General features: G+C 40.8%; 1 protein-coding gene and 1 pseudogene across 2 annotated transcripts in view; both read left to right on the forward strand.

The window, feature by feature from the left end:
* Positions 1-12524: 12524 nt before the first annotated feature.
* LOC128851547 (U2 spliceosomal RNA) lies at positions 12525-12653 on the forward strand (annotated as a pseudogene).
* A 1758-nt stretch (positions 12654-14411) lies between these two features.
* Positions 14412-22611, forward strand: part of MARCHF6 (membrane associated ring-CH-type finger 6) — a 43151-nt gene continuing 34951 nt past the window's right edge. The window contains exons 1-3 of one of the 2 annotated variants that reach the window (XM_054060823.1): positions 14412-14466; positions 19657-19756; positions 20535-20608. In XM_054060823.1, coding sequence (XP_053916798.1) covers positions 14448-14466; positions 19657-19756; positions 20535-20608 — 193 coding nt within the window. In that variant the 5' untranslated portion in view covers positions 14412-14447. The remainder of the gene's footprint in view (positions 14467-19656; positions 19757-20534; positions 20609-22611) is intronic. The other variant, XM_054060826.1, reaches the window with a different exon arrangement.

A 22611-nucleotide genomic window follows, 5' to 3' on the forward strand; every position in this document is an offset into this window, starting at 1 on the left:
TTAACAAATCTAATTTCATTTTCCAGGTTTCTGGTTTCAGTCTCTAGTCAGTGTTTGAAAAAAGAACCTTGGAAATCAGGCCAGCTCTTGTTACTGCAAATCAAAGCTTGGTGGGAGGTTTACGTGTACAGATACTTTCACTGTCATTCATGAAAACTAGTCTCATGCTTATGATTTTGGTTTTTATGTTTTACCTAGCATTATACTCTGAAGTTCATGACTGGTTTTGCCTGGAGCATTAAAAAAATTCTGCAGGAATTCTCTTAATTGGTTAGCCGTGATCCATATCCCTATTCTTTCCCATGCTTCCCTGTGTCTCTAAGAAGAAAGGCTCAGAAGTCTCTCCCCTGTGGGAGTGACCTTATCCACTTCATCTGGTGCACAGCTGGCAGGCACCACAGCGTTCCCTTGCACTGAGCAGAGCACCCACCGCTCCTCACAAGGCACCAGGACCCAGACCAGGGTGATTGCTGCTTCTCTGCTATTAACCATTGCCTCTCTCACCATGCTCTCACTCCCCCGTGCTTTTACTTGCTGCTAAAAATAATAGACTCAATCTCTCATCATCTATCCTCTTTGTCCATCTCCCCCTCGTATCTGCCCACCTGCTTGGCTTCCCACTCCCTCTGTGCTCTCACATCTTTCTGTCTTTTTCATTCTATCTTTGTAAGTTATTCGAAGCTACAGGTGTCAACTTGTTCCTGGCTGTCCCTTTTAGTGTCCCTCTGAGTGTTCCACTTTCCTTTCGGGTAGGCTAGGGTCGGCTCTCAGAGCATACAACTCCTTTTCTCCGTAAAATCAAAATTATGGCTCTGACACAGGGACAGAAGGATGATCTGCAATAAAATGTTTTAATTACGTGTGCTGATAATTTGCTTCTTGGCATACAGAACTGGTTTAACCAACAGCTTCTGGGTTTATCATGCATGCTTTGGATTAATTTTTTACATTAAATACATTCTGAATGCTTAGTCTCAAATTTTTGCTGAAAGAGCTTGTGGGACTTCAGAGAGCATGTTTTGTGAACTTTATAGAAAAAGGGTGGAGTACAATTTTAATTACGCCAAAGCAATAACAGGAAAACTATTTTAATATTGTGGATGACATGCAAAGAGGTGTATTAAAATTACCTAACACTATCCAGATGTTTCTGAGTTATTCGGTAGATCATCACTTTATTAAAAAACAATTTTATTGAAATTTCAGTACAAGGCACATTTTACAAATTAGAAGTATTAATAGCAACATACAGGAAAAATAGTAAATTTTGGAGCAGTGGCTCAAGAATAAGTGCCCAATATCAGAGGGAAGATCATTGTTCCGCTGAACACTACAAAGAGACACATGAGCAAAACAATAGAATTACGATTACATGGGTTTTGTCTTCTCTAAAACTACAAAAAAATGTCATCTAGAAATCTCTATAAAGCACTTTACTTTGCACTTATCCACCTTTTACATTATTACTGTCAAGGATTAATTCATTCCACATGTTTATGAAAGCTGAATTTTTTTATGCAGAATTTTCCCCATAAAATATTGATTTAAAAATAGTTTGTTTTGTTTGTTCCAGGGCAGAATTAGGATTTTTTCCTTTTTTTCTCCTTTTATTGGTATGAGTTGTCTCCCTAAACAAAACTCATTTAAAGCTTAGTTTACATTCCAGGAGCTTTCCAGAGTTGATCAGCTGGAAGTGGGTCATTTTGTTTGCTTATAATTAAGGCTGCATTTGCATTAATATATAAACACCACTTCATTCTTCAGAACAAATAAGTTGCCTTGAACTAAAACCTGCACTTTGTGCCAGTAGAATTTATCCCACTTTTCAGAAGAGGCAACTTTCATGAGTAGAAATTTGGTTTCTTGTCTGTAAACTCCCAGTGTACACTTGAACAGTTTGTTTTGACTTGGGGACTTCTCAAGAGGTCCTTTTTAAAGCTAAGAGGACCCCAACATTTCCACTTATATATGATCCCACATAGGCTATACATCTCCTAAATGAACATTTAGAGGTTTTTTCCTAACTGGGAAAGGGGAAATATTTGCTACTATCACTGATTGTTGAAGAATTCTGGCAAAAATTTCTATACTAAATCAGTGTTTAAAACTCCAAAATTTTAAACCATGCCAGAAAACACCCACAACCCTCTTCTTCCCATGTTCACCCAGCTTTAAAAGTCCTATTTTGCAAACACATCTATGCATTAGTAATCTTGACCTGGATCCAGTCAGCTCTGGACTGTATCCCACAAAGCAACAATACAGATGCCCAAATGCAACATAAAAGCCAAAAGTTTAAGGAAAGTTAATATGAGTTTCTAATTATATTATAAGGTAATTACCATACACAAATAAATTCTGAGCACTCAAGGTACTTTATTAAATAAGCTTGCAGTCCTAGCAGAAAAAAATTACATTTCAGTGTAATTCTGCACATTGAGTCTGTGCTAGGAATAAGTGTACCTACCCCGTAGTCTGTTCTGAGTAAACACATAACAAAGGATCTCAGAAGAAAGGGCTCTGGCAGGAAAGGCGTGTGGGCAACACACAGCATGTATGGAAGGGAACTCCTGGGCCAGGGAGGCCAACTAAACAGCAGTCACTGTCCAACCTGTAGGGTTCATGGAGGACATCTGCTGCATGTGGCATCAAACTTCGAGATGTGGAGGAGGTTGTCTCGCTCTGCTCACCTGGACATCTGCCCAGGTTTAACTGGACAGTTAAAACTTTTGCAAGGGGTATTTGTGCCAAAGCGCCTGTGCCAATGAAAAGTGAACTCCCAAGCTCACTCATCCATAGCTCATTCATGAATTGGCAAGTTTCAGACTGAAGGTTTCAGCAAGGAGACAGAATGAGCTTAAGGAAACTTCTCAGATTTGTTCTTAAGAGCTCATATTACCACTTCCAGTACTGACAATTTCCATCACACTGCATCCTTCTGGTCCTCAGTTGCCCGATAGACCTACGACGAGATCATAGAGACCTGACAAGTTATCGGCCGTAAGGAAAAAGCTTAGGGCCACCTTATTCGATCCTTCACAAGGTTCCTCTCTCAGGTGCTTTGACTTTTTCCCACAGGAAGCTATAGAGATGATGGCTTGTCTGTACTTGACACAGCAGCTACCACAAGACAGGGCCCTTACAGAGCCCTGTCTTGAGCTGCAGCTCAGATCTCAGGCCAAGCTCATCTATTCATTACAGCCTGTTCTCCTGGCTCAGGAGGTAAAAACAACCCAAACCTGAAAGCCTTCCCCAGCAAGCTGGAATCAAATCCTCAGTCACCTGCCTTTCTTCAAAGAGACCAACAGTCTGCACTACAACTTACTAGCTTCCCCAGATCTTCTGACGTGCTTTTAGATTTGCTTGGGGATCCAAGATCCAGGGTTTTTTTTTTTAGTGAAATCACCATGTGTTTCTACCAAGGCAGACCCCAGCAAGTTTCCTTTCCTCCTTGTGTAAACCTTCTTGTAAGATACATACAATGAATGAGTTCTCCAGGGTATGGATGATCTTCAGGCTTGCTATCTGGATAAAATAGGGGAGGGAAAAAAGTGGAAATAAGCCATTTTCTCCACAGAAGTAATTCATAGTTGTGTCTCTACCATCACATAGTCTTTCTCATCAGGGAGTGATAGACTGACATTAATGGGATAGCATTTGCCTGAATATCGATACAAAAAAGTAGAACTCGGATATAAAGGAGATAGGAATAGCACTGTGGGAGGAAGTCTTCAATAGGATGGTCCAGAAAGAAGGACCCAGAACTTTTTGTCCACGACATATGCCCTGAGTATGGCCTTGAAGATTTAACATAACTATGCTAGGTCAGAAACGCTTTTTCAATCTCCACCATGCTTGTTTGAAAAGGGACTGCCATACCCACATGGTTATTCCTTACCCTCTGTTTTCTCTGAAACATCCTGTCTTTGTATAGCCATTTATGTTTTCCCATGAGCAGGAACCAGAAGTCTGATTCGTCTTGTTCTAGTCAGATACAAGTATGATATTAGCTATTTCAATACTCCCTCTCTGGTTTTAAGCAGAAATTGGTGCCTGCTGCTGATGTCTTATCCTGAAATTTCTTTAAACATGGCACCAAAACTGAATTTTGATTACACGGATTTTTCTGATGATATGTATGTCCTAATAACAAAAAATCACAGCCAGCTCATTTCAGTTCCTCATAGTTAAAACCCATGGTTTAGCTGAGCACAACCATTTCCCTGTATTATGAAACAATCCTGAGAAGTTCTTTCCTGTGTGAAGAGACATAAATGCCAATATTTTCAAACTTAAAGCTCTGAGGGCTAAATGAATTCCCAGGGACAACTACCTATTATGTAAATTGAGAACAAACAGCAAGCATGGTGTGACTCAGGCAAACAGCAATGAAACAGCACATTCCTCAGTGAACTTCTGAATTATGCAAATAGAAAGTCAGAAGTTTAACAACCAACTCCTGCCTTGGCATTTGTAATTAAGGCTCTTCATTACCACCCAAGATGCTTTTATAATAAATGTTTGTTAAAAGGCGTGCTTTATGTTCTCTGCTTTGATGGGGTAAAAAGGTTTTGTGAAGTTTGGGAAACAAGTGGTTTCCCTAAATGCAAACTAGATTCTGCATGTTTCATCTGGGTACAGTTCAGAATAATTTTTTATGTGTTTACGTTCATCTGTCAGGCAGCTGAACTACTGGCAGGGATGTTGCTTACTCCTGGAAGCCTCCCAGAGAATACACAGACTTCAAAGGCTATTAGGAATCCTTCATATTCTTTAGACATAATATCTTTTCGAGGAACTCTTCTTTCTGTGATCTGCCAACAGCAGCTGAAAGTCAACAATTATAACCTCCTTGTCACACTTATAACTTCCTTTTCTTTTATACTACATCCATTTGTCTTAATTACAAATTTTACAAAGAATTTTTTTCCTGAATTTGTTTTTTTCTGAAAATAAGAAATAGATGTTTTTTTCCCAGCTTGTTGTCTCCAAATCTTAAAAAAAAACACAAACAAACATGACTGAGATGCTGAAGAAGAAAAGCTCCAGCCAAGCTCAGAAAAGCCAAGCCAGTATAGGTTGTAGTCCTACAACGCATGCCACTTTCCCAAGACCCCACTCACTTCATTCCCTGGGCTCCAGGAGGGACTTTGATTCGCCGATGGAACACAAACCTAAATACTTATGGCAATTTTGTAAGTACAATGGATTTACGATGGACATCCAGGTGAGTGAAAATTTGTATCTTTCAGCTTCCAAATTTAATTAAAATACAGTCATATTAAGTAACTGAAAATGGGTAGGCAATGAATCTTATTGAGTGCTTGTGATTATATGTGATATTAAAATGCAGGACATAGTAAGTATCTTTGAGAAACTGACAGAGATCAATGTAGTGACTGGAATATAGCAGGTAGGGAAAGTATGACGGAAAAAAAGATGGAAAAGTCACCGAACTCTAATTACATTTTAGTAAATGGTTTGTTGCATATTATAAATATGTTTTGAAACAGAAAGAGGTCTTTAATGTCTTTCTTCTAGTGTGTCTTCCAGTGACAATCTAAATTCAACCCTTTTTTGATCATGATAGCTGGTCTGGAATTGATCCTGCATCCAAAATCTACAAGCCAATCCAAAGTATACTGCAGGTCCAAGAACTTTTCAGATATAATCATGAAAGATATATTAACATAAATATATAAACATATTTTACATAAGCATACGTTTTCATAACCCAATTTTGGACCACAGTGAGAAAATCTAAAGCAGAAAACCAAGCACAAGTTTTCTTTGTTGCACAGACTTCGAGTTCACACACATCCACGGATTCTCATTGCCTAGACAAACTAGACAGTTCTTGGTCTCCTCTCTCTTGACCTACTTGTACTTCCTCCTGTCATTGCAAGATAAAGGCTGCTAGTGAAAGCACATCAATGCACACATGCATGCAGCTCAGTAGGACTGTGCTGACATGCTGCCAGAATAGATTCAATGCTGTACAGCCAGATGCACACAACAGTCTCCTCCCATGAGACCATTTGGTGCATCACTGCTGGAGTGCTCCCACACCCCCATTCCTGCCCCTATCTACTTCCTCCTGGGGAGCTAAAGCCCCTCTCTCTCTCTCCTCCCGACTTTGGACTGCTTGATACTCCTGACAGGACATTTCACTAGGCAGCATTTTGCACAGAATTTCCTGTTTGAACCAAAACTTCACTGAGAAGTGGAAAAGATGGCACTAAGGTGACGGTGACCCCTACCTGGGCCCTCAACAAAAAGGCAAGGTTAGAAACTCCCAACACATTCTTCCCACACTTCCCTGAACAGAGGGACAAGGGCCAGTCCCTGGGGCAGGAGCTGGGACTACTCCCAGCGAGGCTCAAGGAGAGCAGCACTTTCTGCAGCCGGCTGGAGACAGCGCCCATCAGCCACTGGCACATCACACAGGCGCTCCTGGAGAAAGCTCTAAGTCTTCAAATCTTTCTTCCCAATCACCTCCCAGATGAGAGCAGGTAATTGTTGACCCAGCTGAAGGGGGTTTGGCAGTCCTGGAATGCAATCTGGAGGTTATATTAGCGAAGATATGGCAAGATACAACAGCCTGAGGCAGGTCAGCAGATCAGCAGCTCCTGGTGACTCACTCATTCAGCTGCCACCGGTGTTGAAGATGCGGGGCAGCTGTGCAGGATGCTGCTTCAGATAATAAAGTCTTTAGACACCCGGAAACGCCCGGGGATCTCTCAGGTAATAGGCCGAAGCAGGTAGCAGCATTCAAGGCATCAGGTTTCTCAACGTCTACAGCTGCTCATTTCATAACCCATGAAATTACCAGATGGCCCCAGCCAGGTGCGTACTGTCATGATCCCTGCCTGGCTGGCCCACTGCAGGCGCCAGAGATGCTGGTGTCCTCTGCCACCCTCCAATTCTCCACCCCCACCTCCTGGGGCTGAAGCAGAGGTGCCCTCTTGTGGCACCCCTGGAACTCCATCACCTCCCTGGATCTGCCCGTACTCCTGCTTCACATCTCTAGGTCCCTGTTGCCATGAGGCAGTTTCACTGCACATTCCATAATCTTGCTGGGGACTCAGACTAGACCGACTGACCTGCAGCTCTCTGGATTCTCCTTCTTCACCATGAAGATGGCTATAATGCTTGCCTTTTTCTTGTTTTCAAGGACACACCCGTGTGAGCAGTAAATGTGTTTGATTTTCCATGTCAGTTGCCCAACTGAAAATCGACCTAACTGAGCCAAGCATTTTACTTTCTTCTTTAGACATCAAAAGTATTACGTGGTTTCTGCACTTTATTCGCTGACTCTACAGTGAAGGCAGTATATACAGCAAATACATTATCACCACAAGGAAACAAGCAAAAGCTGGGGTTTATGCACAAATTTTCACTGTGCAAGCTACAGTAAAATAACAGTTACTACAGAAATCAGACAACTTCATAAAACAGAGGTCATTAACTCTGATCATCTTGTAATATCTTCGACCTTTAGACCATAGCTCGCTTTTCCCCGACCAAGACAACTCCCATTCTTTTTCCTGCTGCTGCAAATGTTCACTAAAGGGTAATACCAAGTCATTAGAAATCCAAGCCCTTCTTTATTTCTCTCCTAGTCAGTGCAGGAGAAGCAGAGGCAACAACACAGGTGTCATTAAAGAAAGTATCTGTAGTGACTATGTGGATCATTCTCCACAATAGAACAGTTCTCTTTTTGGCAACATTGATAGTTTTAAATGAAGTAGAACTGACCCTTGCTCTGAGGAGTTCAATGTATTTTCGTCGGCAGTCATATAACATCTTCAATAACATCTAGAAGGTCAAGAAAAAGGTTTCTGGCAAAATAAGATAGCTCCTGCTACATACTGAGGATAATCCTTAGCTGCTGTCATCTGTAAGGATATTTTCACAGACTTCTGAAGACATGAGAAGCAACTTGTTCTCAGTAGGAATTGTAAGTAGTCACTTGACAATGATAATATGTTTCACACCACATCCTCTATTACGAAGGAGAACAAGGAGAAGTATGTAAAATAAAAATTATTCTAGTCTAATGACACAAATATCTATCTAAAAGGTTCACTTGAAGTGTTTCAGGTAAAGAACAAGTAAAGCCTCAAATGCTACTGCAGACAGCTATTACAATACAGTTTTTAGGAATGGGTTATTCCAGAAGATGAATAAAGCCCTTTTTTTTTTTTTTTTTTTTTTTTTTTTTTTTTTTTTTAACTCAGGAGTCCTTCGCTGACCAACAGCAGCTGCAGAGCTCTGAATCCCAGGTAGGTAAATAACAGCCATCGGCTCCACTCTCAGCATGACAGCGGGATCTGAACCAAGCTGATAGGGCCTATGTTTTAAACAGAAAATCTACAGGAACTAATATATGTGAAAATATCTCTGCTGCATTTAACCAATGTAATTTGATGATGTACATTCTGCAGATCACGAAGAGTCATGAAGTTCTGCAAATACTTCTTTAATGCATAGAAATGAATGTGTCGATCATCCAAGTACTACCGAGTTTCTTGAAATCGAGACATATAAAAACAGCCTTGATCTTCTTCTCAGTGGAACCTACTGAACAGCGATTTCTCCTGTAATCTCATTTTAGACTACTTTTTTAATACCTTAGCAAAACCTCACATCTCACTGAAAACGGTAGCGGGTATAGTTTGTTTCTTGGTTAGAATGTTAATACTCTGTAGAACAAACCCCAGTGCATAAATAAGCACCCCAAGCATCTCCTCAGAAGTATTTTCTAAAACAAGCAGATATGGAGCCTATATCATGGCTATGTCTGATGATGCTGAGCCATTACTTCCATCCCTAAACGTATGTTGGGCGCTCCATGTTTTCTAGCATACTACAGGCATGCGAGATATGAATCACAAGTCACATTTTCATTCAGGAAATTTGATTCCTCAAGGAGCTACTAATCCTAGCCTAGGTTTGGGATTGTCTCTGCTTCCCAACCAGCTTACCGTAATAGTTCTTTATATTGTGATTGACTCCCCATATTTTGCTATTTTGGGAATATAGTCTATTTCTATTTATCTCGTACTGTAAAGCTAATCACTGACATTGTTATTGCAGTTATTTTATGAGAGAATTTCTTAGTATCCAAGGGTGTTTTCATTACTCCCCTTTTAGCCATTCTTTCGGAGCTAAAATGCATGGAGGGTGAGGGAGAAGTGCTGTACACAGTTTGTAAATAAAATAATTTAATTAATTGTCTGGTTAGTATTATTTCTTTGTTTATATCACTCTTGTGTTTTCTGTTACTGGCTAGAAAGTTAACCATCCATGCAAGCTGGACAATAGCTTGAAACAAGCTCTAATTTAATTTCATGCTTTCCATATCCCCTGTACGAAATAGAAAGTAGCTAAAATGTCTTGTCCCAATGATGTTTGGTGACAAAGATCTTACCCAGAGGGTTATTACAGGGTGAACTTGGCACCTTCATCCTGAGAAAAGTTCCTCCTGGTGCAGCAGTAAACACTATTCCATACACAATATGTTTGAGACCTGGTCTCCATCTCTGTGCCAGGAATCTGCTGGCATAGAGCTACTTGCTGCTTAGGCTGCCTTATGAGACGTTGTGGCAAAATAGCCAGTCACCAGGTAAAACATCCTCTAAAGGTGCTGAAATGCTTAGAGGAGATCCAGGGTGGCAATGACATTCATGGTGTGTTTTTGTAGTCCGCAGACCTTTGTGCTTTCTGGTTATGCCAGGGTAATATTCTTCAGGCTGTACTTTGTATTATATTACTTACTGTAACAGAGCGCTTACTATAACAGTTTCTCTCCTGCCATGACTTCCCTAGTGGTGACACATCATTTGTTTAGGAACAAGATACATGTTCACCCCAAATAATGCCTGATTTTAAGATAAACTGGCATCCTTTTGGTTTTCCTTAAAATAACCCATTATGTTTTCCACATTTCTGCAACTTGCTGTTCACAACCAAGTCATTTTTGTGGTAAGAGTCAGGAAGACAGCTGAGGAAAAGAACTAGGGCAGCATTGCAAAAAAAAAAATGGTTAAGAAAATAAATGTGATTTGAAGTGTTCAGCTAAAGAAAAACTGAAAAGCATTAGCTTTTGCTGTTTGGCTTTCTCAATGTTCCGACCCTTTAAAATTACTCTAAAAATGTAAGGGAATCATTTTTATGAAGTCATTTTAAAATGGGAGAATAGATGGAAATGTCACAGTACATGAGATGGATAGTCTAAATTTCACAATATTAATTTTCTATTGTTTTAAGAGAACTTTTGGGAAAAAAAGACAATATACTTTCTAAGCATTTAAACCAAAACAAAAGCATGTTCAAAAGAATCTTGACTTCTTTCTGTTCCTCCCACCCACTCTAAATATGCCTTTCTTTTCTCCATAACCTTCTGTGACTTGGGGTTACATCTGTTACTGCCTTAGGTTTCCACCTGAAAAAGATCTATATTTCCTCTGTTATCCAGATAATAACTTACTTGGAGCAAAGACTTTTTTTCAGCATGTTTGTTTAGTGCCTCTTGGCACTAATTCCAGGGCCGGATGACAGTCAGAAGCTAATAACAATTTCCTAAGATCCTCCTCTGTACCAAAAATTTAAAACTACTTAAGCCATGGGTATTGCTCAGGTAAAGAACACCTAACATATTACCAAATAGACAAGAATTAGTAAGACATTCACCAAAAATACCAAGAAGGCTGAAAGAGAGAGATTTATTTTGATTTAACTGAAAGTCTTTTCTTTCTGTTTAAATTCCAGTGGCCTGTCTTCAACTCATGTTTACCTGTAAGCTATTGTGTAGCCTATACTGAAACATCGAGTGAGAACAAATTCGGGGGATTAATTCTCTCCAAATGCTGGGAAGATGGTATACGTGTAATGGTAGGTAATTTAAATAGCTGAATAGTTAGATACAGACAGGAATGAAATTATTCACTGGCAACACATAGCAATTTCTTTCAAAAGCTTCCATCTAATTTTAAAAATGCTTACCATGAAAGAACAAATTTGGAGAATTATGTACTTCAATCCTGTCATTGCCTTCTGAATGTGAACGAAAATTTAGAGACTGTTATATAACATTTAGTTTATATTGGTCACAATAGAGTAACAACAGTGGTTACATGTTTGGGAAATGAAAAGTGGGAATGTGCTTGGAATCTGAAGTGACATTCTTGTTTTTTTCATTTATTTTTCCTTGTTCAGACAAATTGAATATACTGGCATTTCTTATATCCTCAGTACTACACTGGCACTTTTCTAATATGCCAGGATAACTTCTCTAGATGAAAATGAGCTTACTTTTAAAATAAACTTTTTTTAAAAAAAAAGTCATAAGTAGGAGTTTTTCATTTTGCCTTGCTGAGAGGGAAGGTACAGAAGAGCTGACTACTACAGCATAGCTCATGTGTTTCATTGCAGCACTTTGCTGTAATTATACAGCTACTGGAGAGCTACATCAAGCCTTCACATTTTCCTGAATATTTTTGCTTGCACAGGCCTGTATCATATACCTCACCAGTAGCTCTGGTGCTTGAAGAAGTTAATCTTGAAGGTAATAATGTGGTTAAAGTTGAGGGGAAAGTATTACATAATTGTAACTTGGGCATATGCCACCTCTGCACTTTAAGCCCAGATTGGGACTACCATTCACTCTACTGCTGACACAATGGCCAGAGGCTTAGTGCCAAGGATTTAATAACAGTTTGGACACAAAGGGTCATGTGATAAGGAGAGCTGAAAGTTGCTATAACTCGTTGATCAACTAGAGGGGTTAAGATAGATACTACAAAGGAAAATTAACATGATACACACATGCATTTCAGCAGTATAGAATTTCTAGTTATTCTTAATGCAAAGAACTTGTTTTCTTCCTTAAAAAAATTCTTGCCAACTCACCAGAGACCACTCGACAACTTTCCATGCATCCAAAAGAGTACAAAGTTTCTATGCACGCCACCATCTCCACTACTTACACCAGCAAGATGTGAACACATAAGCAATTAAGGTAGAAGAGATTTTTGTCTTTTACTAAAGAGTTTATTAATTATATTGGAAATTTCAGGCTCAGGAAGGAGAGATGGGATTTTTAGAAGACCAGATGAGGAAGAGGGCTGTTTCCAGGGTCACCAGAAAACCCATGGCTTACGCATCCCTGGCCCCTAAAACACTAACCCTTCCAAAAGCTTGGTCGACTTCAAGTGTGAATGTCATGTTTCTCTTTGGTTTGCAGTAGAATTTATAGAAACATAGACTCATTAAGGTTGAAAAAGACCTCTAAGATCATCCAGTCCAACTGTCAGCCCAATGCCACCATGCACACTAAACCATGCCACAAAGTGTTACGTCTTCACGTTTTTTGAACGCCTCCAGGGATGGAAACTCCACCACTTCCCTGGACAGCCTGTTCCAATGCTTCGCCACGCTTTCAGTAAGAAATTTTTCCTAATATCCAATATAAATCTCCCCAGGCCTGCTGCAACTTGAGGTCATTTCCTCTTATCCTATCACTTGTTACTTGGGAGAAAAGACCAGCACTCACCTTGCTAAGATCATGTGTAGTATCTGTTCTTATCAGTTTAATATCTGATACGTCCTCGATGAGAGGACTTAAATTTTAAAAATTTAGAAGAGCAACAAAGCTGGTGAGGGGGCTGGAGAACAAGTCTTACGAGGAGCGGCTGAGAGAGCTGGGGTTGTTTAGCCTGGAGAAGAGGAGGCTGAGGGGAGACCTTATTACTCTCTACAACTACCTGAAAGGAGGTTGTGGAGAGGAGGGAGCTGGCCTCTTCTCCCAAGTGACAGGGGACAGGACAAGAGGGAATGGCCTGAAGCTCCGCCAGGTGAGGTTCAGGTTGGATATCAGAAAAAAATTCTTCACAGTAAGAGTCATTGGGTACTGGAACAGGCTGCCCAGGGAGGTGGTTGAGTCGCCTTCCCTGGAGGTGCTTAAGGAACGGGTGGATGAAGTGCTGAGGGACATGGTTTAGGGAGTGTTAGGAATGGTTGGACTCGATGATCCAATGGGTCTTTTCCAACCTTGTGATTCTGTGATTCTGTGATTCTGTTACAACCCCCTTTCAGGGAGCTGCAGAGAGTGAGAAGTCTCCCCTCAGCCTCCTCTTCTCCAAGTTAAACAATCCCAGTTACCTCAGCTGCTCCTCACAAGACTTGTGGTCCAGACCCTTCACCAACTTTGTTGCCCTCCTCTGGACATGCTTCAGCACCTTCTTGTACTGAGGGGGCCCAGAACTGAACACAGTATTCGAGGTGCAGCCTCAACAGCATGTTTTCAGCTGTATTTCGCCTGACCCCTATGCTCTTACTGGTACAGCCACTTCCAAATGATAGCCATGTCCCTCTGCCATGACCTGCGCTTCCATGGTTGCCACCATCCTGTCCTGCTCGCCCATTGCCACCCTGACTCCCCTCCAGCTCGCTCTCACCCACAAAGGCAGGCAAGCATGTAATAGCAACCATCACACTTCCAGCCTGGACGCTTGACCTAGTGTCACCTGCGCAGTGTCACCCAAAGCAGCACAGTGTCACAAGCACAGTGTCAATGACCCCAGCATTGTGTTACCCCCATGGTGTCACCAAACCCAGCACAGTGTAGCCCACATGGTGCCAACCACCCTGGAATGGATTCACACACCCCAGCACAGTACCATTCACACAGTGTCACCTCCTCCAGCATGGTGTCATCCACCTCAGCACAGTGTCACCTGCACAGTGTCACAAGCACAGTGTCCCCCACCTCAGCATGGTGTCACCCACTCCAGCACAGTGTCACCTGCACGGTGTCACCCAATCCCAGCATGTTGTCACAAGCACAGTGTCACCAGCTCCAGTGCTGTGTTACCCCCATGGTGTCACCAAACCCAGCACAGTGCCATCCACACGGTGTCACCCACCCTGGCGTGGTGTCACCTACATGGTTTCACCCACCCAAGCATGGTGTCCCCTGCATGGTGTCACCCACCCCTGCGTGGTGTCACCCACCTCAGCGTGGTGTCACTTGCATGGTGTCACCCACCCCTGCATGGTGTCACCCACCTCAGCGTGGTGTCACTTGCGTGGTGTCACCCATCCCGGCAGGGTGTCACCCACCTTAGCATAGTGTCATCTGCACTATGTCACCCACCCTGGCATGGTGTCACCCACCCGAGCATGGTGTCCCTGGCATGGTGTCACCCACCCGAGCATGGTGTCACCTGCATGGTGCCTCCTACCACAGCCCGGTGCCACAAGCGCGGTCCCGCCTCCTCCAGCGCGGTGTCCTCCCCCTCCCGCCCCCCCGCCAGGTGGCGCGTGCGGCGCGCGCGGCGCTCTAGCCCCGCCGCCTCGCTGGTGCCTGCCCCCGGCTGGCCCGCTTGGCCCCGCCCCCCGCGCTCACGCCACCCGCCCGCCCGGCGCTGCGTCAGCCACACAAGATGGAGTCCGCCGAGGAAGGTAACGCGCTTGTTCCGCCAACGCTGCTAAACCCGCACCCGGCCGGGGGTTCTGTCCGTGCCGCCTCGGAGCGTAAAGGCGTGTCAGCGGGCTCAGTCGCCGTTGGGCGGCTCGGAGGCGGAGGGGGGGGATGGGGTGGTCTGTGTATGCCCGAAGGGGCTTCGCGTACAGGAGCGCAGGTGCCCGCCCCCCCCCCCCCCATCCCGCCGCCACACGCACCCCAGTCGGTGCGCGCGCGCGCGGGGCCCTTACATAAGCGCGGGGGGGGGAAGGGGAGGGGAAGGGGAGGAAGAGGCCGTGGGGAAGGGGCTCCCGGGAGCTGTGAGATAGGAGCTCCTAGAGACCGTGGGGAAAGGGGCTCCCCCGAGCTGTGAGATAGGAGCTCCTAGAGACCGTGGGGAAAGGGGCTCCCCCTGCCCCGAGACTGTGAGAAAGGAGCCCCCCTAAAACCGTGAGGAAGGAGGCCCCCCGGAGCCGTGGGAAGGGACTCCTCAAGGCCATGCAAAATGCTTGACGGGTTTAGTTTTCTCTTGTGCAACAACCAATATCCAGTCCTGTAACTGAAAGGAGTTTTAGATTTCCAGTTTCAGGTGAATAACAAAAGCAGCTTTAGGTGCTGCTGTGTCTTTTGTGAGGTGAACTTTGTTATGTATGCTGGAAAACCTGTTTGTTTGTTTTCTGGAATAGTGAAGTGATGCAGGAGCTGACACATTAAATATTTTCTACGAGAGACTAATACATAGCAATTTACCTCATTTTAAAAGAGAAGTTGTCAAAGGTTATAGTCATGCTTTTTAATATGTAGGTTCCATTTCCAAGGATATAGCTTACTTGAGACCAAATTGCTGGTGTGTTTCATCAGCACTATTGCTCTGCTCAGATAATGCTGAAGAACTACGTAGTTCAAGCTGATAATGCAGATCTTTCATAAGCCAGGACTTCATACTGTAGTGTAAACCAAAATAAATAAAGGATGTGTGTTGTGCTATGTCCCTTGCAGTCTTTGAGCTTTGTTTATCATCTTGAGCAATGACTACAAATATGTATTGCAGTAGCAAGACAGTTCCAAGGAAAATGTTTTGTGTCTTGGCTTCAGTTACTTTGGCATCATTTCACGTGTGGCTTTTTATCTTGCGCACTTGATTTTCCAGCTTGAGAAGATTAAAAAAAAAAATAACTGGAAAAACATGAAGCCCCAAATCAAATAAGCCAGCGCCTTTGTAGAAATGTCCATTGGGTTGAGCTGTAGACATCATTAGTACTTGTCAAAGTCGATGGTTTATCAAAATATTAGTGCTTTTAAGATCTAACAATTTATAAAACTGCTTGCTGCAGCACTGTCATGCCTCTGTAGACCTCTGGTACTTATACTGATTAAATTAACAACGTGAAACTTTGGCCTCTGTTTGCCCAGAAAACCTGGATCGTAGCAAACTCTGGAATGGGTACTCGGAAACAACCAGCTGAGTTCCCACCACTCCAGGACTTTGTAAATCCTTCTCAGTGGTTTTAATTTGAACAGCATAGTTGATAATTTGTTACAGGCTGTTAACAGAGGTAGTCTTTGATCATAGCTGCTTTTACAGGGCTTAATTTGGTGAACAGAGAGACCAGGAAAAGAAGACAGGATTGTTAGTTACATCTCAAGGCACTATCTCCCTTAACTAAATTTTGGTTATACTCTATACTTGGAATTTGGACTTCTGTGTTTATATATGTGTGTGTATAAAATGCTTATATTTAAATTTTTCATGTATGTACAAAAATTTTATTAAATATTTATATATATATAAACACACGCACACATGTAGCCATAGCTATTATGTTGTAGTCTTATCAATATTCCCCTCTAAAGCACTGAGCAGTAGGATGAAAGCAACTAGTCTGCATACTCACTTTCCATAAATACCCCTAGAGTGTTACAACTTCTACAGTTTCAATCTTCAATTCCCACTGTTAGAATTTCATTACACTTGCCAGTATGCTGAAGAGACTTCCCAAGGTTAGAAGGCTTTAAACACAAGCGGCAGAGGTAGCACTTTAAGGAGGAAGTCGGTATTCAGATACTATTGTGTGGCTGAACTTTTGCTGCAAAGTGTCGGATGGACTTTGCTAAGTATTGATAGCCCATTAATGATATTAAGGCCATTGTGTTTCTGTTGGGTTTTACTTGACTGAGTTGTATTTTGGAGCCAGGAAACTTAACTGAATAGCGAGAGCTCACATGAGTGAGCTTCTGGAACGTTGCTTCTCTGTAGCACCTGAAAGCACCAGATACCAGCTTTTGCTGATAAGAGATATTTCTGTTTCTTTCTAGTTAAACAATTTTTGCTAAATAACATAATCTTCTCTTTTGGATACATCACACGGTGATGATCATTCAGATAGGGAGGTGACAAAGATTCATTCCCTGAGGGAACAGAAAAGAACTGTATTTACCCAAGATAATTATTTCCAAAACACATTCGTGAAGAATGTGTGTGTGCAAGTAAAAAAATAGCCTCTCTTACACAGTGGAATTCCCTCTGAACAGGACAGTAGGTTGTAGTGTGCATAGCTTTTTGTGTTGACCCTTAGTGGGCTTTATGGATTTGAAGCTATTGACTGTTTAACAGTCCAGGTTGTTACACTCATGATATGTTTGTTTGGATTTATAAAGCAAGTGGGGGTATCTAAAAAGTCTCACAGCCTTTGGAAAAAAAAAAAATTAGATTTAACTTATTTCATTAAGTGAACAGAAGAAATCCTTTCCCAGGTAAAGAATTAATTTGCTTTACTGAAAGCAAATTATGTTTTTTTTCAGTAAAGCAAATTATGGTTTTTTTTCTAATTTTTTTGCTTTCAGTAAAGCAAATTATGTTTTTTCCCAGCAGTCTTAAGAATAATTGTACAGCCTGCTGTGAAAGCCAATGGACCATTAATAAGTGGGTTCAAAGAGCTCTGGGGGTCTTTCAGAGAACAGTGTACTTTTAACTTGCTTTCTTTGGTGACAGACAGTATCCTTAAAGCAGTGGTTTTGCAGCCTGTCCGTGTGCTGGCTGCTGTGTTTGTCTGACCCTTTATGAGGCTGATCTGATGTACAAAGCTGTCAGCTTACTATAGTGAAATAGCTCTCCTCAAAAGAATACTGGAGGAAGGCAAGCACGCCACAGCTTGTGGGTAGGTCCTCCTGTCAGTTGAAGAGACCTGTCCTGTGCAGCCATCTGGAAATATTCTCTGTGATGAAAGAATTATTTGTTAGTAGAGGTAGTTGTTCTTGTCAGCACAGAAACCAGAGGCTCTTGATGTTTACAGCAATATGTTGTTGCTCAATATGGCTGTGATGGAAGTACTCTTCATGATTCTTTGTAGCGTCATTGGTGTGGTGTTGAATACAAATTTCTGTTAATTCTAGGTTTTTGGCCTGCATGAATGAATTCAAATCTCTTTTCTATAAAATTATTTTTTTCTTTGGAATCACTTGAATTCTTATGTTTTATGTTTAGAAACTGTTGTAATACTGTACAAACTATGGATATGGCCGTATTGTGACTTTTTACAAAAGAGAAGCATTCATATTTGAATGCTTGGTACGGTTTGGAAATTTTTTAGAAAAACATAAACTTTTGGAGATTTCAACCACAACCAAAGATAGGTGGGACCTCATCTGGAGTATTGTTTACAGTTCTGGAATCCTCAACATGAGAAGGTTATGGAATTGTTGGAACAGGAGGGCTACAAAGACGACTGGAGCACCTCCCATACGAGGACAGGCTGAGAGAGTTGGGGTTGTTCAGCCTGGAGAAGGTTCTAGGCAGACTTTATTGCAACCTTCCAGTACCTGAAGGGGGCTACAAGAAAGTTAGGGAGGGTCTGTTTGCAAAGGCTTGTAGAGATAAGGCTCGGGGCAATGGCTATAAACTGGAGAGGAGCAAGTTTAGAATGCACATAAGGGAGAATTTCTTCACTGTGAGAGTGGTGAGGCACTGGAGCAGGTTGCCCGGGGAAGGTATGGATGCCCCATCCCTGGAGGTGTTCAAGGCCAGATTGGATGGGGCCTTGAGCAGCCTGATCTAGTGGGAGGTGTTCCTGCCCATGGCAGGCGGTTTGGAACTAGATGATCTTTAAGGTCCTTTCCAACCTAAACTATTCTATGATTCTATGATTCAGGCTTGAAATTACAGGATTCTTACATCAGACTTTAGGCTGGTATTTTTCTAACGAAGACCTCTGATGTGTATCTGTTACACTAGCAGGTTTGCTGAGTGGTGGTTGGTAGACCAGTAATGAACAAAAGACAGAATCCTAAGCTTAAAGAATGACATTTTTTGTTGATTTCCTTAATAGAAGTTAAAGGAGTGAAGGGAAGATAGAAGGCAAATAAAATACCTTTTAATTTGTATTTTATTGTGTGTTTAAATGCTCTGGATGACTGATATTAGGAGACACGTTTTCTTTAGCGGCAAACATTCTTCTTTGTCGTCAAAACATCTTACAATCTTTAGTTGTAAGAAAATTTGAGAAATGGAGAATAAAGAAGGTGCAGGACCTATTGAAATATTACTGAAATTGAAATTATGAAATTAGAAATAGAAAGTGTCTTTCCTCTTGTGACTGGACCATAGACTGCTAAATGGATGGCCTTATTCAACTTAGGTAGCAAACACAAAAAATACCTATTTCTGTTTGTTGATTTTTTTTTTCTTACCATTTCATCAAGAGCACCAAGGAACACCCATGTTGGGTTCAAAAGTAGTGAATGCCATGTTCAACTCATTGTTAGAGATGAATAAGTCTCTTCTGCTCAGCCTCCATGGAACTTCTTTAAAACTCAGGTGGAATTTTTCCATTTCAACATCTCCTCTTTCAGCAATGTTATCTTTAACAATCTATCTGTTGTTTTAATGATAACTTTTTTAAGGCAAAGAGCACCTGTGCATGTACCTTTACTGTGTCTATTCCGTAGGGATCTTAAAAATATAAGGAGACATGTTTGGGGCTTTTTATAACATGATCGTGCAAGTAATGTTCTTGTTGCTTTTTCTGGTGATCTCTCAGTCTTCATCTTGCATCAGATGAAGTCTGTCTTTCAGACTCTTTCAATTTATTCTGGCTTAGTTGTGCTGTGTGGTAAAGAATTTAGTTGTACAATTTGTCTTGTAAATTTGAGTTCTTTAAGCAGAAGTGTAATAAGCTTTATGCCCTTGTCAGCAGATATATGCAGAGTCTGTCGGTCTGAAGGAACTCCTGAGAAACCCCTCTATCATCCATGTGTGTGTACCGGCAGTATTAAATTTATTCATCAAGAATGGTGAGTTCTGTGTTTGTAGGGTTTTTAATATTATGTTAACGTGTTTTATTAAAAAAATACTTCTACAAACAATACTTCCTGAGTCTTCACGCTAACTAGTAAAAGAATCCAGTTTTCAGTGGGAACGTTAGAGGTTATGATGTTTTTTACATGGTGAATCATTACAGTTCACAAAGAATTTAGTAACTATATATGAAAATAAAGTACTGATAACCGTGTTTAGGACTACAGTTCTGTTCGTATGTCAGCTTCTGATGTCATAGCAAGAAATAAAAATACCCTAGTACTTTTGTCATATTTGAAGTGTGGTTTTAATCAGGGAAATGCTGAAGTGAAAAGCACAATTCTGGTCTGTAGCACACATTCCTTTTGATGGTATTTTAATAGCCATTGTTTCACAACAGTTCTAAATCTTAGTCGTATGTGTATACGTGTCATATCTTGAAATATTTGTAAGGATTGGTGTCAGTAGTGAGTGTCCATGTCAGGATATATACTGTTAGTTATTAGCCCTTTCAGTAACATACTCAAAGAATGTACTTTATCAGTAATGTAAATGATGTAATTGAAGAGTCCCTGTTACCAATAGTCACCTTGCCTTTGTCTGGTTTTGAAACTTACTTGATGGCCTAAATAAACATGCTAATTTAAGTCCTGATTGATAGTACCGATATTCTGATTTATGTTTGAAAACAGAGAATTGGCGTGTTTTCCTTAATGGAGGGATAAGGCAGAGAGATGTAATAGCATGTATTAATACGATCACTTTTTATTGCAGCTTAGTTCAGTGGCTTAAACACAGCAGAAAAGAATACTGTGAATTATGTAAGCACAGATTTGCTTTCACACCAAGTAAGTATGTCTTACTGCTCCTATATTTTCAGAATTTCTTTTCTTTTTTCTCTTAGCATGTATGAAGTGATTGCTTTTTCATTCAGCATGATAGATGAATCATAGTACAATACCTGCGGCTCCTCTTTTAGTTTCTTGGCTTGCTGGTTAAGAGTGTTGCTGTCGTTCTGTCAAAAATGCGTGTTTGGTAGTATATGTGTATGGAGTATTCATAAAATATTCCAAGTGCATGTATTCTTTAGGTTCCTTACTATTTTTAAGTTCTGTAATATCTCATGACTTCTTTAGCACCTGAACTACTAATTTAGTTACTGTTTGGGAGGAAGGAATGGAAATGTAGAAGGTTCAATTTGCATCTTGGCAGGAATACAAAGGAACTGATTTTTCTTTTGAATACTAGCATCATTCTTTTAAAATGTTTAGTTATGTAGGCAAATTACTTGATTTTCAAATGCACACTTTCTAGCTAAATTTTATATGCTTTAAAATTCATTCCTTTTCTGACGTTCTTCTAGTTAGGACTTAGTACTAATATTTTTAAAAAGTAGCTTTGGACTTTTTGTTAATTATTGCAAAGTGTTTGTTCAATTTTAATTTGTATATTTTCTTTCTGAGTTTTTAAAGAGCAACTACTCCATATTCTTTCCCTCCCCACATATGCATCTTCCTTTGTCATGTGCTAGGATACGTTTTTCTTGATGTCACAGTAATTATTCATAAGCACGGACATGTGAAAGAAAGTGAGGCTCTATTCTCCATGAGAAGATAGTTTCCAAAATTTTTTCTGTAAAAGGTAACGTTAACATAAATATTTTCAAAATTACAAAGGTGGCAGACTAGCCTGATCTTTGGCTGGAGATTGGGATGGTTTCATTCCTCTGCTTCCTAAGCAGCTGCATTGCTGGTATGTGACGAATACAATTTCACAAGCTTAGTTAATGCAAAGATTGAAATGGAAGGAAGCCATATGGGTAGGGTGCTCTTCAGTTGATAAATTATTGTAATCTGAAATAATCGTTTGATTTATGCCTGCAAAGTTACAAATTCAAGACTTGCAAACACTTGGACCTCACTGTTTGTATTGTTATAAGCCTCATTTGTTACTGTTCTTCCTCTTGCGCTTTACCACCTTTTTGCTTGCATGTAACTTGTAATATGAAAGTTTGTTTGTTCCTGTGAATCATCTGGATTGATTGAGCTCCTAAGCTATCCTACAGAACACTTAGATTCTCCACGTTAAACACTTAAAGTTGTGGGTTTTGATTATCTTAGAACCTTCCAGATGTGACTAGCATATCTAGCTTAGAGTGATAGATTCATGGCTGATAGATTTCAAGCAAAGACAAATGAATATGCCTCTGACATAATTGTAAAATATTAAATTACATATTCATATTTTAAGTAATTTGTGCAAAAAACATCACTTAGTAATTTCATGTTGTTTGTAGTTAATTTATTCCTTTCCAAACTTTTGGATCTCTAATTTTGTACAAAATCATCTGTAAGTAGCTATGTAATTTTGCTAAAATGAGTGACCCATTTTATTGGGCTTTTCATTTGAAGTAATTAAGATTTTATTGAAGGATATAGTGGGTTGATTTTTTTGTACTGTTTATTTTGACAGACTTTAACACAGTAGTCCATAGCTTCAGCATTTCTAGTTTGGAAAAGCATAAACTTCTGAAGCAAAACACTGCGTGCTGGCGCAGAACTTGACATTGCTGTCAGCTCCTGGGTGCAGAGTAAGCATCCAGCTGAGAACACATGATTGTCATTTCATATGTTTTGTTGGACCCATGGCTTGCATGAGAAGGGGTGCTGTTTTTCCCATTTTACCTTAGCAGTCTGGACCAAAGTCTGTTTATATCTCAGGAGTGTAAAACACAGAAACATAGAATGATTTGGAAGAATATTCCTAAGATCATCTAGTCCAACCTAAAGAATAACATGCAACCCCTGTTTTACCAAACCAGTGCTTTAACCCATGACCTATAAAACACACA

The sequence above is a fragment of the Cuculus canorus genome, chromosome 2, assembly GCF_017976375.1.
Source record: "Cuculus canorus isolate bCucCan1 chromosome 2, bCucCan1.pri, whole genome shotgun sequence".
NCBI lineage: Eukaryota > Metazoa > Chordata > Aves > Cuculiformes > Cuculidae > Cuculus > Cuculus canorus.